General features: G+C 28.6%; 2 protein-coding genes across 2 annotated transcripts in view; both read right to left on the minus strand.

The window, feature by feature from the left end:
* Positions 1-27,390, minus strand: part of LOC127283606 (max dimerization protein 1-like) — a 457,228-nt gene that overhangs the window by 122,147 nt on the left and 307,691 nt on the right. The window lies entirely within an intron of this gene.
* Positions 8,634-10,349, minus strand: LOC127283583 (cytochrome P450 6B4-like). The gene has a single exon (XM_051308552.1). The coding sequence runs from the start codon at positions 10,310-10,312 to the stop codon at positions 8,771-8,773; it is 1,542 nt and encodes a 513-aa protein (XP_051164509.1). The 5' UTR covers positions 10,313-10,349; the 3' UTR covers positions 8,634-8,770.

The following is a 27,390-nucleotide window of genomic DNA, read 5'->3' on the forward strand; positions in this document are numbered from 1 at the left end:
AGACCAATGTGTATATTTAAAAGAATATATATATTCATTCGTTAAATATCCCCCTCCCCTCAAACAAGAAAGAAACCAATAAAACAAAGAAGATAAAAATAACCTATAATAAATTTCATTCTCTAAATGAAAATGAACAAATTTCAAAAAGATAAAAATAACGTGAAATAATAAATTTCATTCCTTAAAAAGTTTGGAAACAAAAGAAAAATGAACAAGTTTCGCGGTGTTGTAGAATTTTTTTTTTTTTTTTCTTTTCTTGTTGACCCATTTTTCTGTGCGAAATCAAATAAAAGTGTTTTCTCATTGTTTAAATTTTTCACGAAAAGATGACAAAACTTGAGAAGGGCAAAGTTTTTTTTTTTAAATTATGCATGTACGGAGTGTAACAAGAAAAGGGATATTTGAAAGTTTTTGGGAAGTTTTGAGCACTGTTTCGCGTAAAAGTGTTCAATTTAGGAGTTGTAGACTCGACAAGAAAGTCAGCAAAGTCATATACTTATATAACTATATCTATATGTATAGTATGTGTGTGTGTATGTGGATTCACAAAAGAGCCGGGAATAGGTTAGAATGGGGTCTCTTTCTTCTGCACCATTCGCCGTCATTTCTACATTTGATGTGCTCTCGTTCACATTTTACGAGTGAGAGAAAAGTTTTAAATGCCGCAATTTTCCTCGCTATCGCGGCTCATTATTGTTTCTTTGTTAAAGAGGTCTTATAGCCGTGCAACTTAGCCCCAAGAGTATCCATTACACGCGATCAATTCACTGAATTTACCAAGTGCAACTTATTTTTCATTAAATTTAGAGCTCACCGCAATAAGTCATTAAGTGTAGGTCCTATAGTAAGGCAGCACCACCTATATCGAAACTAAAATTTTGGGAAATTATTTACAGTATTTACTTGAAAGCAAGACAATAAAATATACTTTTTCCTTTTTGGATAATTGATTATTGTCAAGAAATATACCAGCTAAAACTTTTTTTGAGTTAAAACAATGAAAAAAAAAATTAATGACGATAAATTAAATATGCGAGCATATTTTTTTACGAAAACTTTTAAGATAATTAAGAAAATTGCATTTTTTTTTTGTTATTTCCGAGAAAATATCTTAAAAGTTTTTTTAAAAAAATATGCTCATATTTAATTTATCGTTATTAATTTTTTTTTCATTATTTTAACTCAAAAAAAAGTTTTAGCTGGTATATTTCTTGACAATAATCAATTATTCTAAAGGAAAAACTATTTTATTGTTTTGCTTTCAAGTAAATACTGTAAATAATTTTCCAAAATTTTAGTTTCGATATAGGTGGTGCTGCCTCACTAGGACCTACCCTTAAACAAAAATTAGATGTGCCTCAAGTTCTGAATGAATGACAAATTTATTTACTAGTTTTACTCTTATTTTATAATAAAAAAAATTTTTCAACCGTTTTTTGGCACTATTTGTTTAAAAAACATAATTTAACTATAAAAATTACCATAACAAACTTAGAGAATATTTAAAAATGAATCTATTGATCTATTTTTGACTACCTTTTACTATAAAATTTAACGAAGTTATTGATGTTTCAAAATTAAAAAAAAATTTAAAAATGTAACTTAATAATTAGTTATTAAATTTTCATTTAAGTTTTAATTGCATCTATTTTATAGACTCCATATCTTCATGTGGAAGCAAAGTGTTCATGAAATGAACACAAAAAATTTATACTTCAACTTGGCAGCGGTTTATATATATATATATTTTTTTTTTCTCTAAATCGGTAAAACCTTAATTGCGCGGTTACAATTTTCAAACTTTCATTGTTTTTCACATTTAATTTTCAATGTTCCGAGAAAGAGAGGAACTTTCGTTTCGCCAGCAGCGCTTTTATTGCTGATAAACATGTAACTATACTTACGTGAAAATGGAACGTGCATGTATTCAAAGCCAATGAAATTGAAACACTTACCTAAAACAAAAAAAGATCATTTTTCGTTAATATATATAGCATATAAAATTCATATTTAAATTGTAAAAAAAATTTTCTTCGAAAAATAATTTCATTTTTATAATTAAAATATTAGGTAAATTTTTAGTATAATAATAATAATTATTATTATCATTACACTGTAAAACAAAAGGTATTAATTTAATACCAAATTTAGGCACTAAATTGTCATTTGGTTTTAGTTTGATACCTAAAATTGGTACTAATTTAGTACTTTCTTTTTACAGTGTATATAATTACAATTAATCGTAATAAAATTGATTATTTAATTTATAAATATTATATTAGCAAATTTACACAATTGGATCACAAAAATCAAAATACTAAATAATTTTTATGTTATAAATTTCGATAAAAATACGAAATTCGACAACGAAAATTTTGAGAAACTAAAAATTTGAACTAAAAATTTTTTAGATATGCATCTGAAATGAGGTGAATGATAATAATAATAATAATAATAATAATAATAATAGTTTTTCAAGTCAAGAAGTGTGGAGTGTCTTAATTGAAGCAACGTTAGCAAAATGAAAATGGAAATCGCAGGGTAACTATATCTTCTATAATAAAATTTTGCCAGAGGTTGTTTAACGAAACAGTTTTCACAAACAGCTGATATACTTATAGTTAAATTGAGAAAATTTTCATTAAACAGAAATATATATTTTTTTTATTTACAATTTTGCTGCTCCCTCCGGTAAATATGCTGCCTGGTTGGTTTATCCAGCAAATACCTTGCTTTATATAAGAACGATTTTCATCCTAAGACTTTAATACCGTGAGGCTCTTAGCTGGAACGATTAGGCGAATTACCAACTACGATAAAGGGGTACCTGAAGCAAGAATAGGGTCTGGCCCCAAGCACCAGTGTCATTTCTGTATTTGCGGGAAAAGCCAGTGCTACTCTTGCTCTCAGTTAAATGCAGGGCCCTACTTTACTCTCGAGCTATCTTTCCATTTTCATTTACGTTACTATATATATATATAAACACAAGGAAACTCCGCCTGGTATCAACGATACCACTTAACTGTATATATGTGCTCGAGCTAACTTACTGCGCGGAACTTGACTTGGGGGGATATGTGTTGGTATTTAGCTTAAGGGAAGAAATCGTCGACCAAAGTCTGGCAAAATACACAGAAACGTCCGAGGGTGCATGCTACATTTAGTACAATCAACTTCCTCCATGTATATCTAGGAATTTAGTTGTAAGCTCTGAAAATCAATGGTGACACGTAGACATTAGACCAGAGACGCAAGTCCTAATCTAAATTACATAAAGCAATAAAACGTTTTCCCTTCTATTTAGAACATAAATATAAATACTTGAGCTTTGAAATAATTTCTCACGTCACCGTAATGATTTATTGTATTCGGCATAAGGGGTAACACCACTCTAGAATTTTCAAGAAAACGATTTTTTTTTTGTTAAAATGTACTTTAGGATTGTAGAAACAATAGACAGGTGATCCTATGGCGAAAATTTTTTTTTTTTAACCCTTTGAGTGTCACTAATGCATCATATAGGCGTCATGACTGAACACTGAACAACGCCTTTGAAAAAAATCCATATTCCTGCTTAATGGATTCTCCTGCAACTTGTTACTCGGGGGTTTTTAGTGTCACGGAATACGAATTCGAAGTTAATTATTCAAATTTCAAAATGGCAGATCCAATATGGCGGACGAATTACAAAAAACATTGTAAAGGTCTGCTGGCCCATTGTGTGTTCGTTCTACTTTAAACGCGTTTTTCTCGAAACCACTTTTTTCAAACTGGGAGGACGGATTACTCGAACACCGTTGCATGGATTGATCTGAAAATTTAACAGTAACTACACAATAACCTTCTTTATGGAACTACGTAGCCGTTTTTTGATTTAATGTAAACTTTTTTTTTTATAAACAATTTACTGCTTGTTTTTTGGCAAAAAATCGATTTTTTTTTCAAAATGCTACCATTTGTACAAATTTTGATTTAAAAAAAAAAACCCCTACGTAGTTCCATATAGTCAATAGGGTAGAGTTTCAGAAAATTCTTGGATTTTTGTTCTAGGTCTTACACCTTCCTAGAAAATCGTCCTCGTAGGTGTTTTAAAAATTCAAGATTTTTGAGCCGGACTCTATCGCCGCCATTTTATATTAAAATAATAATATTAAATTTATTTTTTATACTTGAATATGTGTTAAATAAACCTATCTGAAGAAAAATCCTATTCCTTTTATCCTACTGCAAATATAAATCGTCAAAGTTAGGCTATTTTTCTTACCGCTAGAGTGGTGTTACCCCTTAATAATAGATTTTTCTAAAACTTTTCTTGCTGTTCTAATTTTTTCCTTCTTTCAGTGGAATGTTTTCATCTACTTGTTACAAGGACTGTTCACCAAGGATCTCTCTCTCTCTCTCTCTCTCTCTTATTCAGAATTTAACAAATCATCTAAAGCTAAAAGCTAGAGGATAAATTAATTGATTTATAAAAACAAAAACAGTTTTTACAGCAAAAAAAAACTTCCTCCCCCTGTGTTAGTACTAAAAATTTTTTACAGACAAAAAAAAAAGTTTTTTAAATTTCTTTCAAAAATATTTAAGATTTGAAGTGGAGAAAACCGCACTAAAAAGAAAATAGTAGCTCATATAAGAAAGAAATTCAAAGCTCAGAATGTCTTTGTTAAAATTGCTCAAAATAGGGTTGTTAAATATTTCAAATTCACTAAGTTAATGGGTGGAAAGACTTTCATAGGAAAGTTTTTACATTTCAATTTGAAAGTTTCAAGTTCCTGAAATATTCCAGCAGTAAAACTTGGCCAATGAAACATTTTAACTCTTACATTTTCTCCAGGAGTTCCACGTATACTTTTTTTTTTCTCTCCAATAATCACCTTTATGTACGTATATATATATATTTTTTTTTCTCTTTCTCTCTCTCTCTCTCTCTCTCTCGGTGGCTGTACGTACAAAGAAAAATAAGAAAATAATTCCCCCTTACTCCACCTTTGCTCAGTAACTCTTGGACTAATTATCGTTCTCGATCTTGTTCCAATTAGTGCTCCTCTAAGTCCGTAGACTGAAGGCACTCAATATACCAATGGAATTCATTGAAACGTCTCACCTTTTTGGTTCGCTAAAACTCTCTGACAAATCTAAACTGAGATTCATTAAGAACACTCTTAATGAAATTTGTTATTATAACTTCAAATATAGAAAATGGAAAAAATCGTTCAATTACATCATTGAGTATAATAAAAGATTATAACGATGAAAATAAATATCAAAAAAATATATTTATAAAATAAAAATAAAAAATAAACAAAAATAATTTAATAAAAATGTAATCAATAGCAATTAAAAAGAAAATAATGTACAAAAATTAAAATATTATTTATAACAATTAAATGTTAATTAAATGATATTAATAACAATGAAAATGTAAATAATAGTTATATTATAATATATAATTAATTAAATTTTCATTGTTATTAATTTCATTATTGTTTTAACACCTAATTGTAATAATTAATGTTTTAATTTTATATAATTACTTATTTATTTACACTTCAACGGACCAAAAACCCTTAAGTACAAAGTACTTAACAAGAGATAATAACAACTAATATAACAAAAATAACAAAAAGTAACAGATCACGAACACAGAAAATTATAAGGTATTAAAAAAATCTGCAACGCTTATTATTTTAATCCAATTTTGCTTATTTTAATATCAAAATGGATTAAACTAAGCAAAATTGGATTAAAATAATAACCCAAGTAGAAATATCCGTAGCTCGCCGTAATTAAACACCGGCATGGTACTGATCCAATACTGGCTGTCGGTATTGACTTTCAGTACTGGCAGTGTACTGACTAATACACCGAATCAGTACTATGTCGGAGGTAAAAAAATATTAAAACCAGTACTGGCAGTACACTGTCATTCACACCGAATCAGTACTATGTCCGTGATAAAAAACATTAAATGAAAAAGTCTTTAAATTATTCCAATAGGTAGAAAACGATGATTTTTTATTTAAAAAAATGTATATTAATTTCTTTCGAATACTTTCCCTCAAAATTTTGGATGTAATTGTAATGTATTATTATATACCTATATAAAATATATTTATGTTTTTTTAGTTATTTTAGTACTCATATGTGCATTAAGTTATTTATCATGCATACAATAACAATAAGTTGAGAATTTTTTTCTAATAGTTTTAAAAATAAAGCAAATGTAATTTTTTCACTGTAATTTTTAAATATTATTAATAATTAAATATTAAATTTAAAAAATTTTTCACCATTCATATTTTACAGTCGTCTTTTATTAACTTATTTTTATCATGTAATTGATCAATCATTTTTGTCTGTTTTAATATTATTTACGGTAAAAATAATTTATTAAAAATATTTAACTGAAATTGATATCCAGTTTTATTTCATTAAATCTTTGTAAAAATTGAAAAAATTTTATGAGTTTAAAAAATTTAAGAATAAATTCATTTTATTTTCGTGATCAATAGATAATACAAACTTTGAAATCAAAACTTTTGTATTAGGTGAACTACTTCAAGTCAGCACTTCAAGCCAGCGCGGCTGTGCGGTATGCGTATCTGACTTGCGTTCTAAGGGTTTAGGGTTCGATCCCCCATGCGTGCGAGATTTTTCGTTCTTAGTTTTAAGTGTTATAAGTACAATATTTGTTCATGTGTAATATCAATTATTAAATAATTATTAAATTAAGTATAAGTGCAAAGTAAAAAAAATTAAATATTATGAATTTAAAAAAATAAAAAAATTTACAACACAAATTATTTTTTGTAAAATAATTTATTAAAAATAAAATAATTTAATTGATATAAATGATAATTATTATTTTAATTATTTATTGTTAATAATATTTTATATATTCTAAATAACATTAACTATTATTGGCTTCACATTACCTGTTCGTGGTAAAAATGGGAGTAATAAGCTAATAAGGATGAAATTTGCATTGGAAAGCGTGTTTTAGCATTTTGTAAAAAAGTGAGATTTTAAGTCCGGATGAGTACTTTGCCAGTATTATGCCAGTATTATTCTAGTACTACGTTAGTACTGGTGAGCGGGACAAAATCAGTACTGGACAGCGTTACCAGCCAGGGTTGGTCCACTACTGGCCCAGTACGGCAGTCAGTACCGTTATACTGACTGGCAGTGTTGGGTCAGTACTATGCCAGTGGCACATTTCTACTTGGGAAGCGTTGCAGCTTATTTGAATGCCTTTTAATTTTCTGTGAATAAGATCACCACAGTCTTGGGCTTCATCACAAGAAATTCCAAACGTTTCAAAAAACATTAATGCTTTGAAATGCTTGTATTTCTCATTGGTTAGATCGATAATTGAATTTGCATCAATACTATGGCGACTGTATCAAGACGATCTTGGTTTTAATTAAGTAGAGGTTCAAAACAGATTTTTGCGTTTTGTTGCCATGACAAACTGGTTTGCTTGCTAATCATCTTTTTTTATTTAAAATCATCATCATCATTATTTAAATTACCTTTCATTAAAGAAAACAATTTAATAAATTCAGTAATCTACAGACTGAGCACACAGAAATAACTTAAGTCTCATACTTGTTTCTTGTTTAAAAAATTAGTTAAAAAAAAAAATTTTTAGGGGGTCCGGAACATAAAAATCACCCCTCTATAATGTATATTACTAATACTTTGTACGAACAGGCTTTGTCCCTATATCTTCAATAAATAAATATTTGAATATTTATATAACACATGAACAAAAATACAAATGGTTTGAAAGAAAATCCAATGAGCCAATTAAATCTTAACTTTCTTAATTTCTCAAAGTGACAGGAAAAATAAGTCGCATAGAAATGAAAGTTAGAAAAACAAAAGGGAGAAACAAATCTTATAAGAAGAATTAAGAAAGGTGAACACAAAAGAAGTAGAAATTAGTACTTAAAGATGGGAAATAAAACTAAAAAAAAAGAAATGAAAAAGAGAGAAAATAATACGACATGAAGAACAAAATAAAAGAATAAAGAAAAGGGGAGAAAAGACAAGAGAAAGAGAAAAAAAAGAGGGATGAGGGGGAGGGGGTTAAAATAAGAAGCTTCGTTTGAGACAAGATATATACACCTCTGGGTATAAACCACGAATTACCGCGCGACTTGAACGTTTCTTTGGATTGTTGCGCGGTTATACGTTGGATATATACACTTATAGGTACGCGAGTTTTCGTGAAATTATTTTATACTAGCAGCAAAGTTTTCCTTCCGCCATCTCTTTATAGGGAAGTTTCGCTTTATCATCCGCGTCAAATAACTTCTTTTCTTATACTGTCAAGAGTTCAGTGTATATATGGTGTATAGTCTATATCTTGCGCAAAGATTGTATAAACTGTCTGTATGAGAGAGTCAAAGTTTCGCTGACACCTTCTTTTATTTCATTTGTCATCGAAAAAGAAAAAAAGAAAAATAATTAACACCCCAAAAAGATCATTTCTCACTTTTGTTTGGAAGGCAGCGAATAATTATCAAAAGTTGCATCGTATTTCAAAAAGAAAAGTTTTATTTTCCTTTTCCGTTCGTTATAGAATCAATTAATTATATCGCTTCAATTAATTAATTATATTTTAATTTAAAAAATTGTTAGGAATTGAAGGATTTATATTTATTATATTACAGTAATTAAATAATAATAATAATAATATGTTGAAATACAATCATATTTTTCACTATTGCAGAAATTATTCAAATTAATAAATTTCTATTTATTAGTCATTAGATGAAGCACTTGTTTTCAAAGATCTGATGTTCACCCAAAATCCACCTTTGGGAGAATTAAGAAAAGACGATTCATCTCTTTCAATTGGAAAAATCATTTTTGATGAAATCTCAATGGAAAAATCTTTTAAAATAGCAGCAACTGATATTTTTATTAAAATCACTGCCAATCTCATTCCAACACACACTCGTGGTCCTTCACCAAATGGAAGAAATGTAAATTTATGTCTACTATTTTTTTCATCCTCATTAAATCTCTCGGGATTAAATTTTTCCGGTTCTCGCCAATATTTTGAATCCATTTGTAATCCCGAGAGGGATATTCCCACTTTTTGTCCCGGTTTAATAACACATGATAATCCATCAGTACCAATGAGTTTTGTTTTTTTTGTGCAAATTTTAAAAAAATATCCCGTTATATGATGCATTCTTTGTGATTCATTTAAAACTTTTTCAAAATATGTCATTTCTTTAAGTGCATCGTATGTTAATTTGCCATTGTATTTTTTTAATAAAGTGACAATTTCATTGCGTACTTTTTCTTGAATTTCAGGTTGTTTTGCTAAATTAATAATTAAAAAACTCATTGTTAGTGATGTGGTTTCATAAGTATCGACGGCAAACGATAACATGTGTGCTGCTATAATTGTTTCTTCATTTATTTTTGTATCATGTGATTTTTGAAAATTAATGACAAATTGCGCAAAATCATTGTAAATGAAATTCTCCATTTTTCTATTGTCAATGATGGTTTTTGCAATTTGTCGAAAATATTGATCAACTTCTATGGGTGTAACGGAGAGTTGAAATAATTTTGCCAATGATGGTAGATATAATCTAATTGTTTGTTGGAATACAGTACTAAATGAAGGTGATTCAAAAACTTTATCAAGCCTTTCGTTATAGGTCATTTCACTATTTTGCGGTTGTAATTCTTCAAAATTATGTGTCTCAATACCAATTGCTGTTGATGAAACTTCACCTGTGAATTTTTTGCAAAGTTTCTTGAGATTTGTTTCAAATTCACCATTTTTGCATTGTTTGGATAAATATTTATTCATTTTATCAGCAATTTTTGCAACTTGAAATGTTATTTGTTTCAATTTCATGCTGGAAAAACTGTGTGTATGTGGTGCACGTGCTTCCTTCCATTTGTCACCGTCAACAAAAAAAGGATTTAAACTAAAGAGTTCATTTTTATCTTGATAATTGAGTTTAAATGGATTTTCACTAAATGAGGAGAAATTTGTTAGTAGAACATTTTTAACGAGTTCAGGTTCACGAACTAACAGTACTGGCGAGCATAATTCATAAAATCCGTACATACTGTATTCTTTTGCCTCATTATAAAAATCTTCGCACAATGTTGCTAAACTTTTTTTTTCACTAAAAACCGGTAGCATGTGACCTAATCCTAGTACAATTCCATTGGCTGAAGGTATTTCATTTTTTTGAAAATAATTGTACTGTCGTGATAGATAAAAATAGAGGAGGAAAAAAACAAATGCCACTGTGGCAAAAATGAGTTCCATTTTTTATGTCGGTCTACAAATAACTGAAAGAAAAGTCAGGAAAACTACACAGTAAACTAGTAAAGATAACTAATTTTGTTATTTTTATTTTCAAAATGATAAGCAGAACTTGTTTAATTTACGATTGTTTCAATGTACGATGGGACGTGTAAAGGTCGATAATAAAAAAAAAAGTTGTTATCACTTTCGCAGTGTCGATTTTGAAATAATATAAACTATTAGAATATTATAAGGAAAACTTTACGTTACTACTGAATCATGCACCTCTGTACGATTAAAAAAAATTTTGTTTGAGTTTTATATGTGATTGTTGCATTTTGCTGGCAGGTCCATAAAAATCCAGAGAGACTATCTAAAATTTTAATCTATTGCATTTTTTATTTTTAGATATTTTAGGCAACAATTTTTTTTTTCCTAACATTATTTGGTATCTAAAATTGTTTTTCTGTGTAAAAAAACGTATTTTTAAATTAAATTATTGAAAAAAGAAAAATTTTATTTTTCGTAAATGTTATGATTATTTATTTATTTTCTTTTTTGTCGGATTAGTACAATTCAAAACATTTTTTTTAAATATTAATTTTTGAATATTTTTTGATAAAAGTTTTTTTTTTGAATTTTAAAATTATTTTTTAATTAAAAAAAAAAGAAATATTTCTCCCTTCGAAAATGACCAGGTTTCTGAAGAATCACCCATTTATAACTAAGACGTGAATATTGTGAAAGAAAAACAACGGATGACAAGGAGAATCACTCAAGTCATATAATAAAAAACATTCCTTCCTTGATTTAAAAAGCCCTTTGCAGAAAGAATTGGATTTTTATTCCGACGATAGTCACGAAGAATGAGTAACTTTTCTTTCTTTTTTTTTTTTTGATAAATGTTCACCTTCTGACAACACCGATTTATCTAGACATATGACCAACCACTTCTAAAGCAAATGTTTTCATTTTTATTTCCTGGGGAGGGTTTCTTTTTGTATAATTTCACTCATTTCAGTGTATTGTCAATTGCAAAAATATTAAAATTTTATCTAAATTTTAAGGTTATGTTCGTTTTATGATTAGGGAAATTTGAAGTTATGTTTGTCGGACATAACCTCAAACCCAACAGTCCATTGACCTATGTCCTTGAATTTTGAGGTTATGTTCGCTTTAACCTACATTTTTGACATATGATTTTTATTTTTGAGGTTATGTTCGTTTTAACATATATGTTTTTGACATGGTTAGTACAATCCTGGTAAAAATTTCAAAATCAGCGTTGGCGGCGGTGGCGGCAAAATCTTTTTATAATATAGAGTGATAATTATTATTTGATTTATTATTATTATTTGAATAAAATGGTACACACTAAAAAAGAAATCTTGATTTCAGCCTATTTTTGAGGCTGAATTTAAGGTGTAAACGGAGTCAGACCAATTAAAAAAGGACAGACTTATGCAAAATATATGGGCTTAATTTAAGGTGTAAACGGTTTAAGACTTTGTTTTTACTGTGTATTTATTTCAAATACAGAAATTATTGGTTCAAATAATAATAATAATATTTATTTATTCACGAAAAAAAATATTTACCTGTAACAGCGAAATGTTTCACTATGGTAGCAAAAGTTTCAACTTGTTTCAGTTAAATCTTTCGCTGTTACAGGTAAATATTTTTTTTTTCCTGTCTTGAAATAACATTTTAAATAAAAATTATTTGTTTCACGTAAATATTTATTTGATAATAGTGAATTAACAAATTGAATCAAATAGTTTTTTTTTCATTATATTTTCTTCAATTGTAATTTAATTTAAAAACACATCTTAAAATAAGAGTTTTTTTTGTGTGTCAATTTAATTTAACTAGTGAGGAAATGAAATTATTTTAATCCATCTTAAAAATAAAATTCTATCACATCGCTAAACTATAAGAGTCTATTATTTAAAGTAGAGCAGAATATTATTTTTCCCAAGTGCACAATTTTTTCCCTTTTTATATTTTTATTGTTTTTTTTTTTTTTTTTTTCCTGTTCCTTATCTACATGCGTTCTTATAAGAATTGATTGAAAAAGTGCAGCTAAGGGGAATGTTATAAGAAAAGCATTACGTCATCTAGTGAGAATTTATTGCAGTTCTTGAATCCAGATTCTATCGCGGGATCCAAAGGCGGAAGAAGATGGCTGATCGAGTAGTGGGGAAAAAGTTGACCGAACGAACCGCACAGAATCGGGAACCGCGATCTTTCCACGCGGGAGAATCTCCTTCCTGTTATCTACTCTCTCATCCCGAGGGGGATTCCCGCGGGACACACACATATATATATATAAAATATAGGTACTGTTGGCATGGAGAGTTAACTTGGAACTCAGTGGGACGCAAACCGAAGAAAGAGTTTCTGCTTTTACTTGTCTTACTCACTTCTCGTTCCCCTGTCACTACTTTCTGGACCAATAGCTTCGTTTTGCACGTATCTGATTTGTACCATCTAAGATATACAGTATTTTTCTTTCTCTCTCTCTCTCACTCGGAAATCGAAATCGATGAATTCAGTGGGAACATCCACTTATTTCAATCAAGAGGAAATCTACTCAATCCCCACTGGGATTGCACTTATGTTTCTTTAGAAGTTACTTCAATGTTTCAACGATGATCAAAATTAACGAGCGAGTTGAAATAATTCATTAAATTAAGAGATTCCTTTAAAAGGATATCAATTAAAGGATTGCAAGTAGAGGATTCAAGTTCCGAGTTCAATATTTTTTTTTTTATCTCGTTTTAGTTAAAAATAATTAACAAAGTGATTTCTTTTTCTTCTTGTTTGCATCGAGTTGAAAGTTAATTATCAAGTTAACTGATGCAAAAAATATATGTATATACGCATTTATATATATGTATATATATTACAAAAAGATATCACCGCCTTCGTTGTTTAAAGAACACAGCCACACAAAAAAAAAAAAGTACCCGGGCCGGGGAATGAGACCAACATTTCTTGATGTATTTTGATGCGCTGAACACGAATCTGAAGTCCGTTTAGCTCCATCACGTCAGGATTTTGACATAACCTCAAAAAACATAGCTGATTTTAAATGACAGGAGAAATTTTTTAAATAATGGCAGATTTGCTTGAATCTTGTTACTCGGGGGTTTTTGGGGTCGCTGATTACGAATTTAACGTCAGATTTATAAAATTCAAAATGGCGGATCCAATATGGCGGACGAATTTTTAAAAAGTAGTTGGATTTTTACAAAAATTGGTATCTTGGGGTTTTTTTGGAGTCGCTGATTACGAATTTAACGTCAGATTATTCAAATGTAAAATGGCAGATATAGTACGGTGGTTAAATATCTTTATGTTTCTACATGTGTCTGCATCCAGGGCACCTCCACGCGGTGACGGTGGGCAACGGAGTTTGTCCGCAATCCGTCTAAGTCCCTGGATAACGGCTTTGATGCCGTCATGGCAGACACACGTAGGAAACGTATTACGATGCAGGGACTCGGAACCCCAGTATCGCCCAAGTTACATAAAAATTCAACTATTTTTAAAACACTCGTCCGCCATATTGGATCCGCCATTTTGAATTTGAATAATCTGACGATAAATTTGTAATCAGCGACTCCCAAAACCCCTAGATACCAATTTTCGTAAAAATCCAACTACTTTTTAAAAATTCGTCGCCATATTGGATCCGCCATTTTGAATTTTATAAATCTGACGTTAAGTTCGTAATCAGCGACCCCAAAAACCCCCGAGTAACAAGATTCAAGCAAATCTGCCATTATTAAAAAAATTTTTCCTGTCATTTAAAATCAGCTATGTTTTTTGAGGTTATGTCAAAATCCTGACGTGATGGAGCTAAACGGACTTCAGATTCGTGTTCAGCGCATCAAAATACATCGAGAAATGTTGGTCTCATTCCCCGGCCCGGGTACTTTTTTTTTTTTGTGTGGCTGTGGAATCAATGTTATTAGGTTTATTAGTATTTTGCCTCAGATTTTAACCTCAAAGCCAGCGGCATTTTGACTTAGAAATTAACCTAATTTTGAGGTTATGTTAAGCGATTTTCACCTCAAACTCAGCTACCTTTTGGCTTAGAAATAGGTCTAATTTTGAGGTTACGCTTTCAGGTTTCATACTATTTTAGTTCTGATGAGTTTTAGAACGAAATTTAGGTTCAAAAATATTAACAAATCAAGATTTTAATCTCAGCGGATTTTTGAACTATAAATTAACCTAATTTTAAGGTTCTTTTCGTAGATTTTAACCTCAAAACCAGCGCCCTTTTTTGCTTAAAAAATTTTCAGGTTATATTAGCCGATTTAATCTCAAACCAAGCGGGCACTTGAATTAAAAATTTATCTAAGTTTGAGGTTATGGTTACCGGTTTTAACCCCTTCACAGTCCAGTGAAAATAAAGTTTTCGTGCCATAAATTTTCAAAAAAAAAATATTTTTTTTAAACAAAACATTATCATATTGTATGTTTTTGGGGTCGCTGAATTCACAGAAAAATAAAAGGCATTAAAATAAGCTGCAACGCTTATTATTTTAATCCATTTTGGTATTAAAATAAGCAAAATTGGATTAAAATAATAAGCGTTGCAGCTTATTTTAATACCTTATAATTTTCTGTGTCCGAATTATTGGTTGAAAATAAAAAATTCAAAATGGCGACCAAAAAAATTTTAAAGTTAACGAATATGGCTGAAAATTTTCAATTTTTGGTCGTCATTTTGTAGCCGCCATTTTGAATTTTTCATTTTCGACCAAAAATTCGGATTCAGCAACCACAAAAACCCCCGAGTAACCATTTTCAGCCAGATTCGTTATCTTTAAAATTTTTATAGCCGACATTTTGAATTTGTTATTTTCGACCAAAGATTTGGATTCAGCGACCCAAAAAAACTCCCAAGTAACCATTTTCAGCCATATTTGTTAACTTTTAAATATTTTTTTTCAATGCTGCTATAGCAGTCAGTGACAGTGAAGGGTTTAAGCCTGCTTCCTCTTGACAAGGTGCTGAAAGTTTTTTTTTTTTTTAATATATGGGACAGGTGGTCACTTTTTTCTAAAGTCTGACCTTCTAAAATAAAACTGGAATTTTTTACAGTGTACTTTTCATCTAATTTTGAGGTTATTTTTTCAGATTTGTTAGTATTTTGACCCTGAATATTGACAAGTCCATAAGTCAAGCGATGGTTACGTCTAAGATTTGAAAATAACCTCAAAAATTAGGTCAATTTCTGGATTAAAATTCTAAAACAAATCAAGAGGACATTGGGTTTGAGATTATTAAAATCGGCAAACGTAACCTCAAAATTATGTCAATTTTCGGGTGAAAAGAGCGAACATAACATGAAAATTCAAGGTAAGATTTTTAGTTCTTAAATCAAGAGGTTAAAATCAGTAAACATATCCTTAAAATTAAGTCAAAACTCAAGAGATAAAATGCGAACATATCCTCAAAAGTTCAAGATTCAGGGGGATTGGCACGCGAATGTATACAAAGTACTTTTTATTGGAATTAATTAGGGTTACTGAAATTCAGTAGAATTCTTTACCGATTAAAACAGTAAAATATTTTTTTGCCGTGTAATGATAATGCAGATTTATATGTTATCGATGGAATTTTCTCGTTAAATTACCGATAAACGATCATACAAATTTAATTGTTTAACCTTCGCCGGACTGGATACTTTTTATATACACGGTTGACAAGATCCCACCCAGGGTGGGCCAAATGTTTTCTTCTTTGTATATTGCAATAAAAACTTAGAATCATTCAGTTTTTTTCCAAAATTGTTATATGTTACCAAATAATATATTTTATTAATTTTTTGTTGATTTTTTATTTGTTTAAACAATTTATTATTAATAATTTATAACTTTTTCAAATATACATACGACAGTAGAAGAATTTTATAAATTTGTTACCTTTTCTTCGTAGTTATTAATTCAAAGGTTATAAATAAAATAAAATATATAATTCAATTTGCAACAACTATTATTATAAATTGTTTAAACAAATAATTGTTGCTATTTATTAACATTCTTCATAATATTCCTAGAAAATTGCAATTTTTTTCTAATTTTGCAACTTAACAAGCTCAACATAATAAACATGAAGATTTTATATGAATTTAGTATTCAAACGATTGTTTAAAAAATTTATTGTTGTTATTTATTAACTTTATTTGTTTAAACAATTGTTGAATTAATAATTTTACTTCAAATCTATCTTTTATTATATTCGGCTTGATAAATTGCAAAAGTAGAAAAAAACTGCATCTTTCTAGTTGCAGAACAAAGAAAGTTAATAAATAATAACAATAAATTGTTTAAACAAATGAAAAATGCAATATAATATTTTTATATCTATTATTTGACATCATAAAACACAGTGAAAAGTCTGCATGATTTCAAGTCTTTTTGTAAAATAGAATTAAAAAAATATCTGAATCATCCCGGTTATCTCCGTACATACATTGATAAAAGTTATAAATAATCAAGAAGAAATTTTTTTTAAAAATTTGTTTTTACATTTTTTGAAAGTTCTTAAGATTTTGTTCAGTGACTTAAAATCGCGATTCAATTAAGGCAAAACTTTAGAAGATATGGCAATTTCAATTTGTCTGGCCCACCCTGGGTGGGCATCTTGTCAAGCGAAGGTTAAATCAGCAGAGAGATTTACTGATTTTCAGTCATATTTAACTGAAAATTAGTATAATTGAATACACTTAAAAAAATTAGTAGTAGTTTATTACATCTAGTTTACTAGTAATAAACTGTTTTACCGATTAATGATAATGCAGATTTGACTGTTTGAAACAGTAGAAATTTCTACTGATTTTCAGTGAAATATGCAACTGAATTTCATTGCAAATCTTACACTTAGTGATTATGTAAATTAAATTAAATTTTCACTAATTAATTTGTTGTACTTTTAATTAAAGTCATGTTAAAAAAAAATTGACTTTTCTTTCATTTTGTGAATATATATATATATATATAAATGAAATATCGAGTCGAGCGAGTGAAAAGTTTTTTCAAATGATTTATAGTGTTTCATTGAAGAATTCAATGAGTCTGCCCTTTTATAAATAGTTGAATCTCTGTGCAAATCTCATTAATGGAAATTTCCCCGCGCAAATCGTGTTAGAACGATATCACAGTTGCGTTTTCGGTGGTAACCAATGTGAAGCCTTTAAAGATATTGGAAGCCCAGCAAAAATAAGTGAACGCACGCGCGTAAAATCCCTCTATTTTTCCTCTTCATCCGTGTTGGTTGCGCGACATATGTGTCATCACCCGCGTTAATGTTCACGTTTTCTGTTTGGTTGAGCAAGTTGTACGGGTTCCATCGACTTTTCGACGATACAGGACACAACTCTCTCTCTCTCTCTCTTTCTCTCACGCTAAAATATTCTTTCAACAAAATCACGATTTTAAGTCCATTAACATTATTGACGATAGATTTGTGCACTTAAATACTTGTTAAAAATTATTTTTGACTCTCATTTTTACAAATGTTTATTTATTTTCTTTTCATTCTCGTTGGCAATTAAACGTTATTAAATTGAAACGTTTACAAATATTAAAAGTATTTAAAAAAATAAGTAATGTATTATTTAAAATTTTATACAAAATGCAAAGATGTATAAAACAAGTTGAATTTAAAAATATACACCTCAAGGTGTATATATGATAAAAAGACTTTAAAAATGTAAAGGGTTTAATAATAGAAGCGGAGTATATAGATATGAAATATAGTGTGCGGTTCAAAAATAAAGGGTGTGTAAAAACTAGGGGTTTGAAAATACATAGTATAAAAATAGAGAAAATGTGTGCAAAGGTGTAGAATATATAAAGATTCAAGATATAAAATTATATACGATGTGAAAATAAAAATATTTCATTTTATATATAAGATTTTGTATATAAAATTTTATATTTATATTTAAAAATTTGAAAATAGTTATTCTATATATATATATATTTTTAATCAAACAAATCAAAATAAATTTATCAAATATAAATATTTACTTGAACCAAATAATTTTTATTTAAATTAAATAAATTTTATTTGAATCAATAATTTCTGTTTTTGATACAAAAATATAACTCTCTAAATCTGAATTAGTAAAAATGTTTACTAATTTGAATTAGTGACTCACTTTTTGCTTCTGAATTAATAAAATTTAACTAATTCTAAAGCAAAAAGTGAGTCACTAATTTAAATTAGTAAACATTTTTAGAGAGTACCATTTAATTGACTCAAATAATAATTATTTGATACAAATAAATATTTATTTGATATGATCAATCGAGTATTTTAATCAAATAAATTTATTCTCAGTGAATCTTTTTTCAACGTTTATTAGCTTTCATAGTATTTTTCAAAAAAGTATTTAAAAATACTCTCTAAATCGGAATTAGTCAAAAGTGAGTTACTAATTTAAATTAGTAAAAATTTTCACTAATTTTTAGTCACTTCTTACTAAAACTTTAGTAAAAAAAAAATTTTAAACTACTAAATCAAATAGTATAATATTTTACTAAAAATTCTTACTAATGTGAATTATTAATATTTTGTCAAAAAAAATTTATTCTTAAAAAATTGAATATTAGAAAAAATACCTAAAATCGTATTGCCGCCATATTGAATTTTTCTCAAATATAGAATATAATTTTGAAAATTAATTTTTTGACAAAATATATTAATATACTGTTAATTTTTTTTTATACTATTTTTAAGTTGTCCACAAAATTTTAGTTCAAGTCATTAAATATTTTGCGAAAAAAATCTGCGGATAATATTAACATGACAATCACATAACCTTAAAATATTGGATCTTATTTTAATTCATTTTGACACTGAAATAATATTTCAAAATTTGTTGTGAAAATAAATGTGAAAGTGAAAGAAAGAAATGAAGAAAAAAAAAGAGAGAGATAGTATGTGTGTATGCCACAGAAAAAAATTGCAACAGAAATGTGCCTCGTAGGTGGCGCCACGTTCTATGTCATTTAGCACTGGCTCATTTTGAACCACAACAAAAATTAATCCATGTTTTTTCTATATTCTATCAGACAAATAAATAAACGACAGAATAATTTAATATAAGTAAAAAAAAAAGAAAAAAAAATTGAAAACGATGATTAACCTAAAACACGGATTTGAATCAAAGTTTGTGGAATTATAGTTGAAAACAAGACCGCAACGATGATTTAGCGAACTTGGCGACAAGGGCGTTGGGAAGTAATAGAGCAAAATTCAAAATTTATTGCACAAGAAGTATATGGCTGACAAACGTTGTCCCGCGGGAATAGGACGCGATATAGCGGGGATGATAGGTGGGAGGAAAGGGGGGGGGCAAGGAGGCTGAGAAAAGGGGGAAATCGTCTAATACGAAGAACACCCACTGAAATATACGGATATACGGGTTTGCTGCTGCAGGCCCTTTATATATATATGTATATATATAAAAGAGAGAGAGAGGCTCGAGAAGGCAGAATGATAAATCTTGACGGCGCCTTAAAACTTAATTCCTGTGGGGGGCATCGTTCGCAAGTGTTCTCTGTCTCCTTGTTTCTCTCCTTCGAGCCAAGAGAATACTCAGACCGGAAGCCACGAGACTCCCTTTACGGTCGACAAAAGCCTTTCTGTATTCCACCGTTACCAGAAAACTACTACGGTCGAGAGAAGCTTTCCCGAAAAAAGAAAGGCGAAAAAAAAAAAAAATTCCATGAAAAGCCCGCGAAAAGAAAATAACAAGAAAGGCGCGCAGAGGGGCAAAAAAAAGAAAAGAAAGAAAATGGTTGAAGGAGAGGCTTAGAAACGAAGAAGATGAAGAGATAACGAGAGGAGTGAAAATGCCTCAGACTCTCTTTTTAAAGACTGACAGAAATTTTTTTTTTTTTTTTTTTTACTTCACCATTTACAAAAAAGTAAAAATCTTTAAGAATTTTTTTTATTTCAACATTAAAATATATTATTTTATACTAAACCGAAAAAAAAACTAAAGCTAAAATATTTTTTAGACCAAAAATTTTTAACCTAAAATAGTTTTCTAACTATTTTTCAGTATAATAAATACTATTTTTTTCCTATTAAAAGTATAATTTTTTTTCGATTTAGAATTTGCGTAACTGTTACAAAAAGTGAAAATACTGTATTTCCAAAATAAAAAAAAAAAAAAAATTTATTTTACAGTATAATTTAAACAGATTTTAATGATTATTGTAATATTCTAATCAATTTTTTTTTTTTTAATCATAAAAGAATGATTCTTTTTCTTATATTGCATTAAAAGAATATAATCGATTTTCTATATATGGTATTAACTTTCAGTTTCAAAGTTTGTCAAAGAGAATTAAATTTTTCCAATATTGGAAAAAATCTTTGACATTAATTTAATTAAATAGAGGCTAGGTTAATGGCATTAGATCCTATCTTTTTTTTTTTTTTTTTTTTTTTTTTTTTGACTATATACATAGTGTTTGCCGGTCGAATTTTCTCGGCCAGTTCTTTTATTAAAACCGTGAATATCATTAAGACTTCCCTGACGGCTCTAAGCGCTCCTCGTTACACTTCTTTCTTTTTTTTAACCTCCACAAGAGATTCAAGACGGTCCAGGATTATAAGGGAGCAACCTGCTCTCGGTGGTTGGTAACGAGTTTTTGCGGAGCTCGGCGAATTTTCTCCTGACTAAAGAGAGAAAATGAGAGAGAGAGAGAGAGAGAAACTGGAAAGGGAGGATACTTTAAGAGAACGATGAAGAGACTCGAGAACTATGGTTTCAAACTTCTAATCGACAGAGTTTCGAAATCTATCCTCTATTATGGAATATATTCCCTTGAAAAAGATCCCTAGAGTAAATCTCAAAGTAATTTTGCTTTTCCTAATTATAATGTTAACCGCGGTTAATTCTACTGACAGATATTTCGAGATTATTTTTTTTTTGGGTCAGAATTTCCTAAATGGATTACCTAAAATTTTTAAAAAGAATAGTTAATTTGAATTTTTGAAAATAGACTTCAGATTCGTAATCAGCGACCCCAAAAACCCCCGAGTATCAAGTTTCAAGTCAATACGATCAAGTTTTAATTTTTTCGTCCGCCATATTGGATCCGCCATTTTTAATTCTAAAAAACTAACGTTGAATTCGTAATCTGCGACCCCAAAAACCCCAGAGTATTAAGTTTCAAGTCAATACGATCAACTTTTAATTTTTTCGTCCACCATATTGAATCCGCCATTTTGAATTTTTGAATATAGACTTCAGATTCGTAATCAGCGACCCCAAAACCCCCCGAGTATCTAGTTTCAAGTCAATACGATCAACTTTTAATTTTTTCGTCCACCATATTGAATCCGCCATTTTGAATTTTTGAATATAGACTTCAGATTCGTAATCAGCGACCCCAAAACCCCCCGAGTATCTAGTTTCAAGTCAATACGATCAAGTTTTAGTTTTTTCGTCCGCCATATTGGATCCGCCATTTAAAATTTTAAAAAACTAACGTTAGATTCGTAATCAGCGATCCCAGAAACTCCCGAGTGACAAGTTCCAAGTCAATACGATCAAATTTTAATTTTTTCGTCCGCCATATTGAATCCGTCATTTTTATTTTTTTAAAATAAACTTCAGATTCGTTATCTGCGATTAAAAAAACCCTCTGAATAAAAATTTTCAAGCAAATTTTTTTAAGTACCAAATTTTTGTTTGACAAACTATTGAGTTTACAGAAATTTTATTTATATTAATTAATATTTAACCAATTTTTCTAATTAATAAATTCTAATTTAACCGAATATTTAGCTGAATTCTGATTCAAGAGAATTTTTTAATGATTCGAATATTTAAATTATTTTCAATTCACTGAATATTCATTATTTGTTTATTTATTTATTGTTGTTATTGTTATTCTGTCCATTGTTTGTCGGCCACTTGCAATTTCGGACAAATTAAAAATCAACTTTTTAAGAATGTCTATGAAATAAAAATTCGTTGAATTAAAAATTCTGGGATTTAAAATTTCAAGTAACTTAAAATTCCTCTAAATGAGAATTCTGCTAAATTAATATTCGATCGAACTAGAATTATTTTAAATAAAAAAAAATTGGCTACAAATTCGGTAAAATAAAAAATATATAAAAGAAAAAATTCTTTAAAATAAAATTTCGGTACCTAAATATTTTAATAAGTAAAAATTCTCTTAAATATAAATTCTATCAAATGTCAATTCAAAAAAAAACAATAATAATTCGTCTGAAAAATAATTAAATATAACAAAAATTTTTTAAAATAAAAATTCTACCCATTGATTTTTATTTATTTTATTCATACGCTCTATTTAATTTCTAATCAATTTTCGGAAAATGCATTCACACATACCACTTTGAAAATACACGAGGTAAATGTTTTTAGGGCAACCGATAAATAGAGTTTTCGTGTAATTTCATGTAACACAGAATGGGGTATAAAACTATTTCCAAAGTGATCGTTGCACAGGTTGCGGCGATATCGGGTTGTAAATTACGGTACACTAGACTAGGCTAACTTTGACCAAACCCTTCTACAACAACTTCAGATTACTCTAAAATCTAGATCTGTGAAACACTTTGCTGGTAAACTGTAACGCAATCGTAGATTACACTCGTGCACCCTCCTGCGACTTTTAATTAACGCGCTTCTCTCTGCAAGTGTTTTCACGTGAAACTTTGTTCAGATAAATGTCATGTTTCAGAATTCTATATATATATATGAATAATAATCATCAACATTTCAAACCTAATAACAAAAAATTATCATTTCACAATTCTGACAACATATAATAACAAAATGAAATTTAATTAAAACCTGATTTAAATTTTATAGAAATAAAACTTAATACGAAGTAATTTATTTATTATTATGTTTAAATTAATAATTTTTTATAAATTTTCAAATTTGCTTTATCAATAATCGGTAAAACAGATTCCCCACTAAATACCAGAAGAACCAATCAAATCGGTTTTATTCGCAATCGGTAAAACAGATTCCCAATTAATACCAGAACAATTCAAATCTGTTTTATCAACAATCGGTAAAACAGACTCCCAATTAATACCAGAACCATTCAAATCTGTTTTATTAACAATCGGTAAAACAGATTCTCAATGAATACCAGAGCTATTCAAATCCGTTTTATCAACAATCGCACTCAGAGAACTAGTATATTTGTCTCCGAGCCTACTAACTCAATTTATTTGTTGCAAATATATTTTATTTCATTGAAATAAAAAATTTATTTGGACCAAAGAAAAATTTATTTATGACAAATAAAATTTTTATTTACGCCAAATAAATAAGTTAGTAGGCTCTGAGACAAATATACGTTTATTTAATTCAAATATATTTTATTTGGTTCAAATAAATCATTCCTCTGGGTGGCGGTAAAACAGATTCACCATTGTTTAAATCAGTAATAATTCTACTTAATTTGCAGTAAAATATAACTGCATTTCAGTGGAAATCAACTACCATTAAAGCACTTCAGTTTCTAATTTTCTAACTAATAAAAATATTTAAAAAAAATATCTCGAAAGGGTCTAAATTTAACAATTTCCTTTGATGAAAGATAACTTCAGTATTATTTATAATATTAATATTGATATTTTTTTTCTGTACCATATTTTTATACAAATTTCAAGTTTAAAATAAGATATCAATTTAATATTATATAATGTAGTTTCATCTATTTTTAAAATGAAAAAAAAAATACTTTTTTTTACTGCTTATGAAAAAGGTGAAAAAAGACAATAAATAAAAAAAAAAAAAAAAAAAAATAGAACCCAGAAAATCTCTCAAGCTTGAGTGGAAAATATACGAGAAGAACTGAAGAGCGCGCACTTGGTGAAATATGACACTGCAATTTTATTACTTAACCATTTTATTAGCCGATGAAACTGTATGTGAGCAGTAACATCAAACCAGAAAATAGTAATCTAGACTAATAAAACAGCCGTACAGTAAATTTTACCAAGTATCTGCTTTGTCCACCAAAGTATTATTTAAGAGAATAGATATTTATATTATATATTATATTATCTAGACACAAAATAAAGAGATGTGTATCTTTTTATCAGTAGGGAGGACGGGGGTTGGTTGTAACAAATTTTAGAATACAGAGAAAAATTTAAAAATTCCACATGTATACACAAAAAAGGTTTTTTATTTTTAAAAAATCAGCTGTTATAACCTACCCAATATTGGCGCAGGTTGTGATTCACTTTTTGTTTTTGAATTAGTAAAATTTAACTAAATTGATAGTAGAAAAAATTTTTTTTACTTCACAGAAAAAACTTGGACTCATTTTTGTTGCAACTCATTTTCTTTTGGGTATCGAAATGAGTATGGGACAAACTTCATGTTATTCAAAATGATATTGGCTGGAATTTCAGATTTCTAAGTTGGCATCATAAGCAGAGTAATTTTGTATTTCAATTATTGTTTCTAATATTTCAACAACACCAGAAAGATTATTTTGACCAGTACGAATATTTAGAAGTTTTTAAATAAAAATTATTTATTATTATTTACGTAGATAATAATTAATTTCATAAGTTTTTAAATTTACCGCTATTATTTAAGTTGGCAGTACCGTTCCTGTTGTCAAAACACATGTTTTCATTTTTCTAACCTAAAAACATATTTCCTTTATTATTTTATTACGCGATTACAAGCAATTTTTAATCAAATATATTAAGTCTAGCGTGTTATTTACTTCTTTGTAATTATTATATTTCATGTTTTTGTGCAAAATTATTCGTTATTTCACAATATTTTTCGATTTTTCTTTTTCTCAAAATGAAACTTGCCTGTTTCATTTTGATACTTTTACCTTAGAACTCGAAATGAAACAACCAGTTTCATTTTTGTTGCGAATCAAATTGAGTATAGAATCTATACTCAATTTGAATTCAGGTTTTTTCTGTGTTTCCAATTAGTAAAATTTAACTAATTCAAAAGCAAAACGTAAGTCACTAACTCAAATAAGTTAAAATTTTTACTAATTCAAATTTAGAGATTATGGTTAAGTAATAAACAAATTTTAGTATTAAAATGATATGTTACAACCAGCCCCTAGCTTTCCTACATTATTTTCTGGCCATATATTAACTGATAATTTACAGTAAATTAGAATTGAAATGAAGTTTAAATACACCTATATTATATCCATGAAAATGTTTATAATCTCGAGCACGTACAATTTGATCCTTTTTTTGAATTAATTAATAATAACCTCATGAATAATGCAATAAACGGGATCATTTTTAGTCTAATTATATCAAATATATATATGCATAAATTTGATATAATTTACTTATTTTAAAGAAAGGAATGGGCGACACTTGTTTTTTTACCTTGCACCTGCTTTATAAAATGTCTCATATGGTATCTCATTTTTAATTGTTTAAAAGTTATTTAATTTTTGAGGTTATTTTTGTTTCTAACATCTAACCCTGCACTATAAAAAGAAAGTACTAAAATAGTACCGATTTTAGGTATATCAAAATAGAAGCAAATGACAATTTAGTATCTAAAGTCGATATTAAATTAATACCTTTCGATTCACAGTGTGAAATTTCAGATTATGTTCGTCTTTATATGTTTTTGAAATATGACCTTGATTTTCGAGGTTATGTTTGTTTTAAACTATTTTTTTGAAATAAGACCTTCATCACTAAAAAAAAAAGTAGAATTTTTACCCCAAAATCGGTATAAAAATTAACTGCAATAAATTTTATCCTAGTAGGGGGCGCCACCGTCTATGTGAATTAGCATTGATTAAAATTATCTGCAACAAAATTTATCCAGCGTTTTTTCTGTAACCTCAAAATTCAAGGCCAAAAGTCAAAGACATAGGCTAAAACGAATGAACGAAAAATCAATTGATTTTTGAGGTTATGTTCGTTTTAGCCTGTTTTTGACATTTGGCCTTGAATTTTGAGGTTATGTTCCTTTTTAACCTACGTTTTTAACTTGGTTACTAGAACTACTCAAACCAGCAGCGGAGAAATCCTTTTATAATATAGGGATATATATATATATATATATATATATATACATATATATTGGCATAGTTTGAGTGAGTTAAAGGGAACGTTAATATTGAACGCTATTCACCTGTGGTCAAGTTGCACGTTCGTGATCATCTAAGCAATTCCGTCGACGATCGAACTTGGTCGTATATATACATATATGTAGGAGGTATGAGGGCTATTAATAGGGTATCATGAAGGTGTCACTGTTCGAGGGCGAGAGAGAGAGAGAAACTGTCGGAAGAGAAATAAGCGATAAAGATACAACCCCGGCTCTCTAATAGCATTCGCGATATAGTGCAACTCTAATGATTCCAGTAATTAACTACATAAATATCTTGGGCGCATAACGATGAAGCACCTACGGAATTAGAAACATTGGAGATTGTTATTGCGCGTGTACGATACTCACTGGCTATACCAAATGGTAAATGGACATTACTGTAATTGAAAGTTATATCATTTTCAATTCGAATTACAGTAGCATACAACTCACACACTTCCAAAAATTATACATTTATCAAACAATTAATCGATCTGCGATTAACTTTTTGCAGGTCAATGTCTGCCGATAAAATATTAACCATTTCTCTAATTTTATTATCATATTCACTTTATCGGCAATTTTCAAGATAATCGTTTATCTCAAATTTTAGTAGTTTCCTTTCATATTTCATTGTTATATAGAATAAAGGTATCTATAAATTTAATTTTACGGTACATTTATATTATAGATTCGAAATTTTTGAGAAATTGGTTTAAAATTTTTAAATCTAGATTGAAAATTACTTTTCTGTAGTAGCTGTAATTAAAATGTTCACTGTAAAAAGAAAGTATAGAAGTATAGAAGCAAATGACAATTTAGTACCTAAACTCGATATTAAAATTGATACCTTTCATTTTACAGTGTTATGAAAAAAAAAAATTTAATTATGCATTTCAAATTAGTTTTAAGCGAATGGGGATGAAAAAAGATTAAAAGAAAAAGTAAAACGATGGGCGAA

Source organism: Leptopilina boulardi, unplaced genomic scaffold (assembly GCF_019393585.1).
Source record: "Leptopilina boulardi isolate dan_hultmark-lab unplaced genomic scaffold, ZJU_Lbou_2.1 LbouV2_310, whole genome shotgun sequence".
NCBI classification, from domain to species: domain Eukaryota; kingdom Metazoa; phylum Arthropoda; class Insecta; order Hymenoptera; family Figitidae; genus Leptopilina; species Leptopilina boulardi.